This window comes from Panulirus ornatus, chromosome 34, assembly GCF_036320965.1.
Source record: "Panulirus ornatus isolate Po-2019 chromosome 34, ASM3632096v1, whole genome shotgun sequence".
Classification (NCBI taxonomy): domain Eukaryota; kingdom Metazoa; phylum Arthropoda; class Malacostraca; order Decapoda; family Palinuridae; genus Panulirus; species Panulirus ornatus.
The window spans coordinates 162,145-177,469 of record NC_092257.1 but is presented as its reverse complement, the minus strand read 5'-3'; the positions used below and the strand labels follow the sequence as shown (position 1 = coordinate 177,469).

Sequence of the window (15,325 nt, the reverse complement as noted above, 5' to 3'; positions counted from 1 at the left end):
TAACACTGGCACCAGGTGTTGAGGGTTGTAACACTGGTACCAGGTGTTGAGGGTTGTAACACTGGTACCAGGTGTTGAGGGTTGTAACACTGGTACCAGGTGTTGAGGGTTGTAACACTGGTACCAGGTGTTGAGGGTTGTAACACTGGCACCAGGTGTTGAGGGTTGTAACACTGGCACCAGGTGTTGAGGGTTGTAACACTGGCACCAGGTGTTGAGGGTTGTAACACTGGCACCAGGTGTTGAGGGTTGTAACACTGGCACCAGGTGTTGAGGGTTGTAACACTGGTACCAGGTGTTGAGGGCTGGACTTGGTACAGATATATTGACCTCCGTGGTGTAGCGGTTATTATTGGTGACCGTGACGCATTCCCGGGCCAGCACGGGGTCGAGGCCACGTAGGTGCGAATATTGATCGGCTGTCGGTCCATAGTCAACGTGGCTGTTCATCATCCACTGTGGGCTGGCTGATAAATTGGGTATCCTCTCCCTACATTGTGTGTGGACAGGGCTATTTTGCTGGATACTTGATGATTATTTCAATTAACAGTTTATCACATTTAAAATGGCCAAAGGACGTAGTTACATAATGATCAACAGGCAAAGGCTCGTGTCAGAGCAAGCAGAGGTCAGACCATCTAAAAAAGTATCTGCCTCACCCACTATGTCTGAGGATGGAATAAACGAAAGTACTCACTATTTATACAGTCTCTTTCCAGTGGTGATTGTTGCATATATCTCTTTACGGTGAAGGTTCTGCATATATATATATATATATATATATATATATATATATATATATATATATATATATATATATATATATATATATATATATATTCCTATGAGTCCACGAGGAAAATGAAACACGAAAAGTTCCCAAGTGCACTTTCGTGTAATGATCACATCATCAGGGGAGACACAAGAGAGAAATATAACAGTCAGTTGATATACATCGAAGAGACGAAGCTAGGACGCCATTTGGTAAACATGTGATTGTTTACCAAATGGCGTCCTAGCTTCGTCTCTTCGATGTATATCAACTGACTGTTATATTTCTCTCTTGTGTCTCCCCTGATGATGTGATTATTACACGAAAGTGCACTTGGGAACTTTTCGTGTTTCATTTTCCCCGTGGACTCATATGAATATCTTGATCACGCGCAAAATTGTGATCCCTTCCAATATATATATATATATATATATATATATATATATATATATATATATATATATACATATATATATATATATATATATATATATATATATATATATATCATACAAACCTCCAATAGCCAGGATCGAACCCGGGACCCCTGTGCAAGAGACAGGCATGTAACCGCTAGGCTATGGGACTGTATTATTCGTATTCATATACCTCCGTGTTGTACAGTTAGGTTCGTTAAAACGCTATCAGCTGGCTATGTGCGTCTGTTCGGAAATAACCAAGTATAGACCCCGTTGCTCACCATTGTGAGACGAAGGGTATTCGGGTACTTAGTATTTCGAATAGTTGTTTCTTATCATACAGTCCCATAGCCTAGCGGTTAGCATGCCTGTCTCTTGCACAGGGGTCCCGGATTCGATCCTGGCTGTTGGAGGTTTGTATGTTCTATGAAGGTGCGCGTTCATATGCACTTTATTCGTGTGTGTGTGTATATATATATATATATATATATATATCGTTGATGAAATGGCCTTGAATAAGCATTCAGGTGCCAGTGGTCTCAACAAACAAACAAAATGCACCACATGAAATTGTGAGACGGAATGATGATGATGATGATGATGATATCCTTGTAATTGTGTTTGATATTTTTATGTTTACGGTGATGAGCAGTGTGTACCGTGAGGCACTGGTGCTGTATGTATATATGTGTTTATTGTAAACAAGATTTACCACACTCGCCATTATTCATACATTATGAAAGATGTTTTCATGTTAAGGGAGAGTTTGTTAAGGTAATATGGGCAGTTGATTGTCTTGTTGATACAAATTCTTACCAAGCTGTGAGTTGTGTGCCTACGACCACATACACCAGTTCCACAACCCACCTTCACTGGTAACCAAATACAGCAAAAGTTCTGCACTATCAATACAGTACAGTAAGAACCATATTAGCATATTACAGTAAGAACGGTCAACCATGTTAGCACATTACAGTAAGAACGTGAATTTGTTACAAGTGAAATGTTGCGCAACTGAATGTGACAATCCAGTCTTAACCCTTCATGTTTTGTTGGCTTGTCACAGAGGCAGTTACTGCATTACTGCCAGGCTTAACACTTTCTGCAAGCCTCAGTGTCTCCTCGTTGTGGGTACGGCACCACCGTGACTTGTGTCTGATGACTATAACACGACACTAACTACACCCACATAACATACATACTGACGGACGGTAGTATGAGCATGGTGCTGTCTAGCTGGAGGAGGAGGCACAGCTTACAGTAACACAACTGTATGGCACTCCTCCAGGATTACTTCGCTGGCAGTGCAGTTTGAGGCAGTCTCTTTTGGCAGGTGAAAAAAACATGATGCAGGTTGTATACTGAACCTAAGACAGCAATAATGATACCAGTCTTGAACAACTGTTTAATTGCTACATTCTACATGTAAACTTGTGTTCTAGTGACTGTCAAACTTTTCCATAGAATTCTGTGATCAATCCCAAATCTTGGCAAAATAATAGATATAGAAGTTGTGTAGAAGATATATGGTATGTTATTGGTTTGTTTTGGAGAGTTTTCCTTATGTACGTTACAATATTGCCACTTGAGGGAGTTTCAGTGAGACATTAACTAGTGTAGGTGTTAATGTGACGGCACATTGTATTCCATATTTCCATAGAGGACGTTAATGAACAATAACTCGTACAGAAATGTTATGACTACGTCTGTTACCTGCTGTCCTGGAAGCATTTGTGTTTCCTCAGTGTTTCATATTATTTTATATTGTGGTGAATGTTCTTAAGTTGACAGTAATATGTTGCCATGTTCTTGTGAGAGCGTGTGCGTGTCTGACGTTTCTGTGCCCAAGACAACTTCATTCTGTGAGCTTGTATGTCTATCGTGTATGGAACTTTCATCTTTCCTGTGTCTGAGGATGACTGGGAATGCCTGTAGGAGTCTGTATGTTGCTGAGACCATTCTTGATACCTGAATGTTGTGACGTTTCCCTTGCCATGTCTTCCCTAAATAGTTTATGTTCATCACTGTTGGTACGAGCATATATATAAACACTCTGGCTCACAACAAACAATTTATCTTAAATTTTGTTTGTGCCTTTTGGTTGGTAGGCCATGTATTATGACATTCAAGACATATACATATTCATCCTCTCTGCTCACTCCTATCTTTCAGAACTAGTTACATCCACGATTTGTTCAGTCTCAATATATTCACATTTCAGCCGCTTCATTTGTTACACTGCAGGCAAGAATGCTTCAGTAATTGTACATATATCTAGCTTGTCTGTAGCAGCTGTCCGGGATGGATGCCACACGGGGGCTGCCGGTGTAGTATAGTCAGTCAGGAGGTGGATATAGTTAGGAAGGCATAATCAGGAGGCGGGTATGATCGATATATGTACATCGAGTACTCTGACGAGTGTCACAGTTCTTTCTGGCAGTATGATCTTCCTTACATTCTAAACGTAATGGTTTGAGTGGCAGCCTCGAAAATCAATAAGACATGACCGATGTATCTTCATCATGTTATCATAGTATGCGTGAGTGTGGACGCTTTGATATATCTACCAAAAGATGACCGTCTACTGTCAGGCTTCCTTCCGTCTACACTCTTCACAAGTGTCTGTGTTAATATACTACAATATCTACCTAATGCCAAGCTTCTCACCCTCCCCATACACACCTACCTAACACTCCCTACGCCACGCACTCCCCGCCTCAAACACAGCCTACCATTGTCATGCCAAACACACTCGTCCCTCCAGACCCACGACCAGTCACTGTCTCCTCCAGACCCACGACCAGTCACTGTCTCCTCCAGACCCACGACCAGTCACTGTCTCCTCCAGACCCACGACCTGTCACTGTCTCCTCCAGACCCACGACCTGTCACTGTCTCCTCCAGACCCACGACCTGTCACTGGTCCCTCCAGACCCACGACCTGTCACTGTCTCCTCCAGACCCACGACCTGTCACTGGTCCATCCAGACCCACGACCTGTCACTGGTCCCTCCAGACCCACGACCTGTCACTGGTCCCTCCAGACCCACGACCTGCTGCCTCTCACTTAAGATGTACACGTTTCAGTAATGGAATCAATTGCTTAATTTCAGGAAGCGTCCGTCTACCAGCGTTCCAGTGTTAATAGTGTGTGTGTGTGTGTGTGTGTGTGTGCCGAGTGAAACTTTATGTATGTGGGTGTATGTATGGCTGAGTGGCGTACAGGTGCAGCAGGCTTATCTTAATTTACACATCTTGGATGTGTACATAATGCTTGTGTTTATTTATGAGGTGGTTTGATGTCCCATGGACTGATGCATCTTGTGGATGGTGACGAGAACAGTTGTAGTGAACATACCAGATGTGTAGAGCACACCTGGTGACGGGTTGTGTACTAGGGTAGTGGTGGTCACGTAGGTGCACGTTGGAGTTAGTGAGGGTATTGACCTGGCTCGATGGTTGGCTAATGATCTGTCACTGGGAGCTGGTTAAGCTTGATAATTGGCCATGATTCGCTGCTAGTCAAGCTTAATGGCAAAATGCAAGTTTATGCGAAGCACAAAGTGCATTTGTGTGTATGTGTCTGTCTGTGTGTTTGTTCCTCTAAATGAGTGTATATGTATGTGAATACAACAGGATAGAGTGAAGAATGTGTGTGTGTGTGTGTGTGTGTGTGTGTGTGTGTGTGTGTTGCAGCTTGTGTAGGGTGTAGCGGCCCCTGTGTCATGTCGTAGTGAGGTGGATGTAGACACTAGGACAAATGCTGTTATCTACTGACTGTTAAATGTTGATCTTGTGCTGAAATGAATAAAAAAATGATTGAATATTATACCCGAGGTTCATTTCCTTCCTTTCACCATATAGTACAAGCATAATTGAAGTAGCTCTGTTTACATATCACAACCTGCAACCATACAGAGGTTCTGCTGGCAAGTTGTCGTGCAGAGTGAGATAAACATTATAATGTTCCCAGAAGCAACTGTTCCTCCACTCGCCACAGACAACTCCCTCCATCATACCACAAGAGCTGTACCCCTGACCATGGGGTCGGATGTTGCCCCTGGACCACACACAAGAGGCTCCTACTAACACATATCAATTTTAATATTGAGGGAGGAGCACCAACGTCAGATCTTGTACAAACTCCTTCTAGTGTTGCTGGTGTACCTATAGACGACAGCCATACATGTGCTCCTCACATTATCCTCCCCTCCCTCACTCCCGGCCGGCCGGACCGTCACCACACACACACACACACACACACACACACACACACACCACATTCCAATCAGCATTATTTCATCTTTGTTAGAGCATCAATTTTCATTATATCTGAACCACATATTTTGTTCTATCAGTCCATATAAAGATTTCACTGTTCACTGTAATTTCAATTCCCATTCACACACACACACACACACACACACATACAGATATGATGATCACACTTGTCCTTAATGATAGTAAGGTGAAATCGCACTTCAGTAGGGGTTCATACAATTCTATTTAACATGAAATTTTTCTATACATGTGGCACGACATGTTTCGTGGAGGCAAGCCACCTCGTCAGATGGCAGTACTTAAAGTTATTTCAATCCCAACATCACAGTTGGTTCCTGCCTTACAACACCAATTTATCTAGACCAACCACTGTCTGCTATGTCTAGCAGTAACCGTTGTAAGGGAGAGTGATTAAGGAGGGTCACATGGCGGGGGATGACCTGGGTAGCTGGGTGTGTCTTGAACAACTTTCGTGTGTTTTCAGTTCTCTCATAATGATTTGGTTAATGCTAGGATGAGCTTTGAAATTGCCTGGGGACAAATTAAAGTTCTAACTATTATCAATTAAGACAGATTCAATGACGTTACGTGTGGTATAATCAGCAGAGGGGTATAGAATAACGGGATTTTCAAGATCTGTGGCCAGGGTGATCATTTTCATGACATTGTCTAGCCGATCGCATATTCGTGGTCATCCCTGCGTACTGCATGACCGTGCCTATAACACCTCTCCTTTACAGTTCTTCCTGTCTGGCCTATATAAATATATTTACATGCCTTGCATTTGACCGTGTAAACACTCCCAATGTTGCATGATTTGGCCTACTATTTACCAAGGTCTTACTGATGGTGTTATGTACTGGAAAGCAACATTACAAGCATTGTTATTTAGAACATGTTGACCCGAGTAACAGTGAATAAAATCATACCTGTTGGTGGGTTTTCTGTGTACAAATAAAAAAAAACTTAATTCTCATCTATCCTGTGAATAACAGTGTCCAGAAATGGCAATTTACAATCCTTCTCTAACTCGACAGTGATATAATCTTTTGTGTTTGCCCGGCTATGGTGGTTGGGCAAGTGCTGTGGCAGACGGACGAGTGGTAGGACAAAGGAGAGGCAGTAACAAGGATGGGATGGCTGTAAGTGAGGAAGATAAGAGAAGAAAGGGCCAGTGTGCACAAACAAAAGACAGGGGAAAAAGTGAAGCTGAATAAGAGGAGGAGAAGTAGGCAAAAACAGGACATGGTTGGTATGTTTAGCTTCTATAATATATCCTTAACCCTCCTTCTGGCCACGTGCCCCTGACCCTCCTTCTGGCCACGTGCCCCTGACCCTCCTTCTGGCCACGTGCCCCTGACCCTCCTTCTGGCCACGTTCCCCTGACCCTCCTTCTGGCCACGTGCCCCTGACCCTCCTTCTGGCCACGTGCCCCTGACCCTCATACACGAATCACCTCCTCACAACACAAATCCATTAGCGTAGTCCGTGCCTCTACTGCCACCACTGACTCTCCGTGCCTCTATTGCCACCACCGACTCCCCGTGCCTCTATTGCCACCACCGACTCTCCGTGCCTCTGCTACCACCACTGACTCTCCGTGCCTCTACTGCCACCACTGACTCTCTGTGCTTCTACTGCCAGCACTGACACTCCTTGCCTCTACTGCCACTACTGACACTCCTACTGCCACCGCTGACTCTCTATGCCTCTACTGCCACCACTGACACCCCTTGCCTCTACTGCCACTGATGACGCTCCTACTGCCATCACTGGCGCTCCGTGCCTCTACTGCCACCACTGACGCGCTATGACTATACTGCCACCACTGACGCTCCGTGCCACTACTACCACCACTGATGCTCCGTGACTCTGCTACCACCAATTACGTTCTTACTGATACCAATGACTCTTCTACTGCCACCAATGACCCTCCTACTGCCACCACTGACGCTCTGAGCCAATACTGCCACCACTGACGCTCCATGCCACTACTGCCACCACTGAGGCTCCGTGCCTCTACTGTCAACACTGACGCTCTGTGCCTCTACTGCCAACACTGACGCTTCATGCCTCTACTGCCAACACTGACGCTCTATGCCTCTAATGCCACCACTGAAGCTCTGTGCCTCTACAGCCAACACTGACGCTCTGTGTCTCTAATGCCAACACTGACGCTTCGTGCTTCTACTGCCAACACTGACGCTCTGTGGCTCTACTGCCAACACTGATGCTCCGTGCTTCTACTGCCAACACTGACGCTCTGTGCTTCTACTGCCAACACTGAAGCTTGTGCTTCTACTGCCACCACTGACGCCCCGTGCCTCTACTGCCAGCAATGACGCTCCGTGCCTCAACTGCTACCACCCGGGCTCCGTGCCTCTACTGCCACCACCGGGGCTCCGTGCCTCTACTGCCAACACATGCTCCGTGCCTCTACTGCCGCCACCGGCGCTCCGTGCCTCTACTGCCGCCACCGGCGCTCTGTGACTCTACTGCCACCACCGACGCTCCGTGCCTCTACTGCCACCACTGAGTCTCCGTGCCTCTAGTGCCACCACTAACTAGTGGTGACTGGTGGGTGGTGCTAGTCATCACTGCCATCTGCCGGTGGATCCCGGAGGATAGTAGTCGTTTCCGTCGTCACAACCAGTTACTGGACCAGCCACCCTGAGGACGGTGGTCGTCCCCTGAGGCGAGTGTGTCAGTGATCCCAGCAAGCAGCTGACAGGCCCACAGGCCCTCCCTCACTACGCATCATGGCTCTCTCTGTAAGCCAGACGATGTTAGACCATGATGTTGGTCATTACTCCAGACCGATGGTCCTTCCTAAATACAGTGACTGCTGCTGGGGCTGTGAGAGCGCTGCAGCAGTACCGACCGCACCAGTTGGCCTCACCCACCAGTCAATACAGAAGTAGGGCGAGCTAGTCATCTTCCCAACGTTCACAAATCATCACTCTGTCTAACTAATTTCCCCGCAGGGAAGTTATATGAAATCCCCACCAAATAATCGAGGTAAATACCACTTAAATTACATGCCAACATTCACCATGGCTTCATTATATTGGAAACATTACACTGCGCCTACAGCAAGGGGTCCAAATCCGGGTAAGTTAACCTTAGATCTCTGTGCACACAGGGGCGGTTGGCTACCGTGCGGAACGGGATGTTACGCCCTTGTGGAGTTGAGAAGTTTTGTGGTTTCCCCGAGTTGGCAAATATTGGTGGGTAGCGATGGCTGGCGAGGGTAAGGGGAACACATTAATACACTCACTAATAGGATTTTCTCGTCCCGGGTTCGCCCTGTACATGAGGAGATAACGACTCCCTCACACACGACGCGCTCTACACAGATGATCATGGCTCTTGGTCATGCCTGGCTTGGCGCATGTGAACAGTCTTATGGAACTTGCTCAAAGGTAGGTAGTTCTCTGCATAAATTCATCCTGTGATTGCTTATCAATTGGCTTTAGGTCAAAAGCCCTTGCTTGGATGACTCTTCGATGGTCGGTAATGAAATCGCTCTCACTTTTGGTTTATGGACAAGAATTTCGCCCATCTGCTGCAGTCCACTTAAAAATGACCCATATAAACATCCCACGGCAGATGTCTGTATAAAACTGTTTGCAGTTCATCAGTACTTGGCCACCGACAAGCAACAATGTACGACAGCTATGTAGAAAAATTACCGGCCTCCTGTCGAATGCCATTTTTCTGGTCAGGTTATACATACCTCCTGCATATCCATCCTTAATTAATATCTGTCCTCAGGTGTTTAATAAGGCCATCTATCACCGAAATTAACGAACAATTTCAGAGCACTACTTTCTACTCTGAAGATTCCTAACCACCTACACAGTCCCATCTCTTGACGAAGCTCGTAACTACCGCCTGGAGAGAGGCAACTATGTACGTGGTTGGTAGTAATGTGCTGCATCATCTAACTAGTTAACTCCACCATCACCTCCACTGTGCAGATGATGATTAGGAATATAAAGCTAAGGAAACAGTTGTGGGTCACAAGAACTGCCAGTCTGCAGGACATGATCAGCAGCCCATCCACAGTTGGCACCGAGCAGGAAACTAATGACAAACTTCATCAACAAACGACATTACTAGATCTAAGTGGCCCAAATGTCACTTATGACTGACTGTCTTGAAACTACAGAAAAATGAGTAGTAGATCTCACCAATAGATGGTCCTAAGCAGGCGATAATTAAGTCTTACAAGAAGGTGGCACAATGCAGGAGATATCAAGAGGAGGGTAATGCAGTCATGGAGTCACTAACAGACACCAATTGCCAGCAGTGACACAGTGAACAAAAGACCGACTCGGAGAAGGTAGTCTACGTAACACTAAACAAATAGTTCCCAACAATTTTGAGGTGATAGACCAATTATGCTACTCTGAAGAACTTGTGGCCCACATCTTATTCTGTCAACCAGTAAACGCGTCGCAAACACCACCCCGACCAAAACACCCTACATCTACTACTCTGTAGTCAAACACATTCAACAAACCTTCGAAATACTCCATCTCACTTCATCACTACCTGTTATCACTTCCCCCTTGCTCCCTTCACCGATGTTCCCATTTGTTCTTTTGTCTTACGCACGTTATTCATCTCCTTCCAAAGCATCTTTTTATTCCCCTTAAAGCTGAATGATATTCGCTTATATTACCTTCCCAGCCAATGAAAACGAAATAAAAAAAAGTAGGTGGGGTCACTTATTGAACTAGAGGCTGCCTCTTTAGATAATAAAGTTTTGATGCGGAAGAGACGATAAAACTACAAATAAGTTGAAAAAAATGTTAATCCGCCACACTTATCGGGCATGACATACTTGGTGGCCACGACAGAATTTGTGGGTATGACACACCTAGTGGCCATGACACGGTGTGCATGACACACCTGGTGGCCATGACACGGTGTGCATGACACACCTGGTGGGCATGACACACCATAACCAAATAGGTATTGAAGAGTTGGCAATACAAAAACAGACATATCTTACCTCAGCTTGAGCATGTCAAAGGTTCTGGTGGAGAACAATATTTTGATGGATTCAAATTTCTGTCTTCTGAAGAACCACATAATTATGAAGAAGAGCGAAGACTTCTGTCAGCAGGTGAGCACCGAAGACAATGTTGTTTGACTTCAGGTGAGATGAACAGGTGAATTATGGCAACCTGGAAACGTCAAAATCCACAATGAAAAATGAACGTCATTTCATAACACACACAGTTTACATCTACGGATTGCCAAACAAAGTGCTACTTTAACTTGAAGTCAAGCTCTGTTCTAATAAAACTATTATCATTAATGTAACAACACAGAAACTGAACGTAATATAATTGGTGACTGAAACAATTATTGGGAGAGAGGGGAGATGACTAACAATATATATTGCAAGAGGTCAACAGTGATGCGCGTGATCTTGTATTTGTTGAAAACACGAGGAAAATGAAACACGATAAGTTCCCAAGTGCACTTTTGTGTAATGATCACACCGTCATGGAGATACACGAATGAGATAGAAGACGTACAACAGTTAGTAATATATTGGAATTAGACAATGGCACATAGATATGTATCCCTTCCACAGTTTTCATTTTCTTATGTTCTAATCTTGTTCACAGAAAACAATTTAAGGACCATCTAAAATATTTTCAAAGATTTCTGAGATTCTTACTATCATATTGAATAAAGGAAAAATGTGCAAATTGAAAAATCACACCGTGACTAAAAGTATAGTAAATGTTTTGTTCACATCACAAATGGCTTCATGACACCTTCACAAACAGGCGGGACCTCTGTCTGCATCACTCAGTTGGCCCCGAGCTGTGGCCATGCAAGGCGGTGTTGGGTTCATGCTCTGCTGTACCTTCACGTCACTCGGGTTTTTGTGGGACGAAATCACATTGACTTCACGCACATCCGTGGATGACATACACGACAAGTAGGTAAGAACAATTTATTTATATCTAAATTTCAATCACTGAGGGATAGCATTTGAATCCAACTAATAAATTTGATTTAAACGTTAAGGTGTACCTGGAAATTAGTAGTCCCGTTCACGACCACTTATGGTAACTATAACCTAATGTATGGTCATAAGGTATGGTAACTATAACCTAATGTATGGTCATAAGGTATGGTAACTATAACCTAATGTTTAGCTAGAAGTGTTTTGAAACGATTTTCACGACCTTCCAAAGACAACGTCGACTAAACTTCTTGTTCAGTACCAATGATTATTATTCTAATCATTAATAATAACAAACCCATGTTACACAAGGACACTTTTGGTCTGTTCATTACCTTGATACATAGATATACATCATATGTGATGCAGCAGGTATGGTGGTGGGAGTGAGCAGTATGGTCATGGCGTGGACCATCTCGGCTTTGGTCGGCTTCTCTTATGAAACCACTAGACGTCAGTTATCTACCTCCAGGAACCTTCTGCTTCAACATCTTAGTCCTCCTCCCTCAACTGAAGAAAATTCTTCAGTGTTTCAGTCGTCTGTGAGTGTCCACCAAACCTACAACGAAAGTCTTCCGTCAGCAGTCAGTGATGAGGATCAGCGACCAGTGAGGGAGGCTAGGAAACATGGGGATCACACGTCGTCCTACCAATACGTGGCGATGGATTCCTACGCCAACACCATCAGTGAACACTACTGCCCCCCGTCCCCTCCAGCAACCTCCAGGCTCTCTGTGTTCGGCTTCCTGAGCATGATGGTGTCCATCACCGTGACCGTAGCCAATGTCCTGAACGCTATCAACAACAATAACAATAATAATGATAACAACGGTAACAATAACAACAACAATGACCTCAGCGCTAACGGCGGAGGCGAGGACGGAGGTGCGGGGGATGACCGCGTACAACCTAAGCTTGACATCGTCCCCGTCACGATCAACCAAATAGAACAGCAAAATGCCAACGTTGACGTGGATGACGGTGAAGTTCCTATCCTCACTCTCGCTCGACCTTTAACTTCTAAGCCGAACACAGTCTCGTTCGTCGGTAAAGATATTAAGTTCGGAGGAAATCAGACACCGTGTCAAGATGCACACTCGTCCAACACAAGGAAGTGGCGACATAACTCTAGATACGCAGAAATCTCCTTACAGAAAACTCTTTCTCCAACACATGGTCATTCCTACACTGGTCAAGAGAGGCAAGTCAGAAGTTTACCTCACATACAAAGAACTTGTTCTTGTCACCAGAGGCCTGCCTCGCCGGAGGAAAAAGACGAACTTGCTGTGGGCATGCAGACTGGTGAGCCATTTATGTTAGAGAACTCACATGGAGACGCGCTCATCCGGGAGTTCCCCAGCGTGCTGCAGGAGAGGGAGGGCAACGGGTGGCGATGGAGGACGTGTGTTCTGCGGCTGCTGTGTGAGCTGAACCTCTTCGCCCGTTACACGCGGGGCACTGACCGCGTCTTCACCAGGCTGTCGGGGTGGGTTCCGCGGCTTCCCCCTTCTGCTGGGGTCATACGTGTTCCAAGATTTTTACTAAATTTAACTGTGTTTATATCCACAGCTTTCAAATACAGTTCAGATTTTATCTATAATCTCAGTAATATTTTATCTAATTTCCCGAAAACTTTATCTGATTACAAATGTCTGAATATTTACTTCCAATCAACTGATGAAAATTAACAGCTATAACTGATAAACAATTATTCTGATATTAGAAAGTTTCAATTAAGATTATGTCAAAGTCTACTTCAGGAGATGAAATCTCAATGTTGAAATCATTTCCTGCACCGTCAGGTTAGTTGGCCAGGTCCTGACACGCCGTCTGCTGGTGTCTCATGCTACATTTATCCTCCCCACGACACTCTCCTGCAGCAGCTTCCCTTGCCAGCCCTTCACAGCCGTACAGATGCTTCAGGATGTTACAGAACTTGCCTGAAATTAGGCCGGGACTCTCATGCTTTGCCGTCCTCCTGTGGCTTCACACACGATACCCTCACCTTATAATTCACTGAGCCTCCCGTTTCCTCCTACCGCCATCTGACCATCTTTCTATGACTCTCCAAAACGGTCCTTGTGTTTCTCGGTAACCCGGCAGGTGCACCGCCTCCCTGTCCTTGCCTGCCATCATCTGTTGTGCTACACATCAGGGCACTACACACCTACATACTGTGTTAACTACATGGCAGACAACACGAACATTACAGTTTGAGCAAGAGTCATTCTGTAAAGATTATGTCAACATGTATTTCTGTACGATTCATACATTTACACATAACGTGCAATGACACACCACCAAGATTAAAGCAACTACAGTGTGCATCTCCTTTTATTATAAACCTTTCTCTTGACCGTAGCAACTAACTCTTCTACTGTTAACTTCGGCCAAAGATGTGATTTTGATGAGGAGATTAAGATATACAATGATAACGTGATCATTACTGGATAAATGACCAGTCAATCAAGAAATTAAAATTTGTTTCCCTTTTTTTGCCGACTCGGTCATGTATGGTGTGTGTGGCTTCCTCAGTGAGCCAGTATCATGACGTAGGTGATCCTGATATAAAAATGTTTGTCTTCTTCACCCCTCGCTCCTCACCCCTCCCTCCTCACCCCTCCCTCCTCACCCCTCCCTCCTCACCCCTCCCTCCTCACCCCTCCCTCCTCATCCCTCCCTCCTCATCATGTGGCCCACTCACCGTGTAACTGCCAGAAGGGATAACCAATAGGAGGGACCTCTCCAAAGCAACATCTGAACAAAATGATATAAAAATATCAAATGTTTTTAAGAGCTTTTTGTTGGAAATGTGTGACAAACGTAGGACATCTGGTGTGACAAGAGCCACACACAGAACATCTGCCGTCACAGTTGGATATGACAGTCATCATAGTTACAGAAAACTGTTAACGTTCCGCCCACCAGCGACAGACGCCAACCCTTTACGTCGTGTCATTACAACACCAGAGAGTATCTCCCTCACAGCACTAGTGATACACCAGATATGACCGTCAACAACTGTAAGATGCACAAATGGTGACACACGAACTGACAGTGAAGCTGGCTGACTGTTACTTTCATTATCATCACAATTGTTCCTAGTCCTGTGGTGTGTATCACAGAGCCTCACTTGATGTGGGTGTGGATCAGGTACACAGAGCCTCACTTGATGTGGGTGTGGATCAGGTACACAGAGCCTCACTTGGTGTGGGTGTGGATCACGTACACAGAGCCTCACTTGATGTGGGTGTGGATCAGCTACACAGAGCCTCATTATAACACACTTCTCTGACTTATACAATTTTTCATGACCTTTCCCGAGTCAAGAATGAAAATTTGTATTAACAAAGAAATTACATGAATGGAAAGATGGGCAAACATTATATTATCAGAATTAGACGTATTGACGAGCTACTCCAGCTAATACAAGCTGGAATATAAGATGCCCACAGAGCCACAAGCCGACTGTGTCTGACGTGTGGCGTGTCTTGACTGACCTCGCAGGTCAGCCAGACCAACCCACAGTGTTGCTCTGACCCGGTGAGGACCAGCCAGACTGAGCAAGGCTTTCTGGCTGAAGGTAGGACGGTTGGTAGAGTTATTGCATATGTAAGATCCAGTCTGTGATGGTGGTATGTAGCATCTATGGAGCATCATTACGAAACTCTTACTTAAATATTGAGGTCTTACGATTTTAGTTGGCGTCTGTGTGCGTACACCTGATGCGTTGCCTCAAAAACTCGTCCCAGGTCAACACTTGCGATTAACGTTAACTCGTTCAAGGAGCTGAGGACACCCGTGGGTCCACATGTACATGTACCATCTACCATGGCTGTACATTCCCTCTATTATGTATAT

The 15,325-nt window shown here is 44.9% G+C and overlaps 1 protein-coding gene and 1 long non-coding RNA gene across 2 annotated transcripts in view; one reads left to right on the top strand and one right to left on the bottom strand.

Annotated features, from left to right (window-relative positions):
- The window catches only part of LOC139759728 (uncharacterized), a 44,539-nt gene that overhangs the window by 20,553 nt on the left and 8,661 nt on the right, over positions 1 to 15,325 (bottom strand). Inside the window, exon 2 of the long non-coding RNA XR_011715132.1 lies at positions 10,493 to 10,667. This is a non-coding gene — a long non-coding RNA (uncharacterized lncRNA). The remainder of the gene's footprint in view (positions 1 to 10,492; positions 10,668 to 15,325) is intronic.
- Positions 11,193 to 13,912, top strand: LOC139760010 (uncharacterized). The gene is made up of 2 exons (XM_071682755.1): positions 11,193 to 12,950; positions 13,267 to 13,912. Exons 1-2 carry the CDS (start codon positions 11,839 to 11,841, stop codon positions 13,406 to 13,408), a joined length of 1,254 nt encoding a protein of 417 aa, XP_071538856.1. The 5' UTR covers positions 11,193 to 11,838; the 3' UTR covers positions 13,409 to 13,912.

What these genes read in the sequence shown, in the direction of transcription:
- LOC139760010 (XM_071682755.1), top strand. Translation starts at nt 11,839, where the DNA reads ATGGTGGTGGGAGTGAGCAGTATGGTCATGGCGTGGACCATCTCGGCT. An exon ending in GTCTTCACCAGGCTGTCGGG is followed by an intron (nt 12,951 to 13,266) that starts GTGGGTTCCGCG and finishes CTGCACCGTCAG; the next exon opens with GTTAGTTGGCCAGGTCCTGA.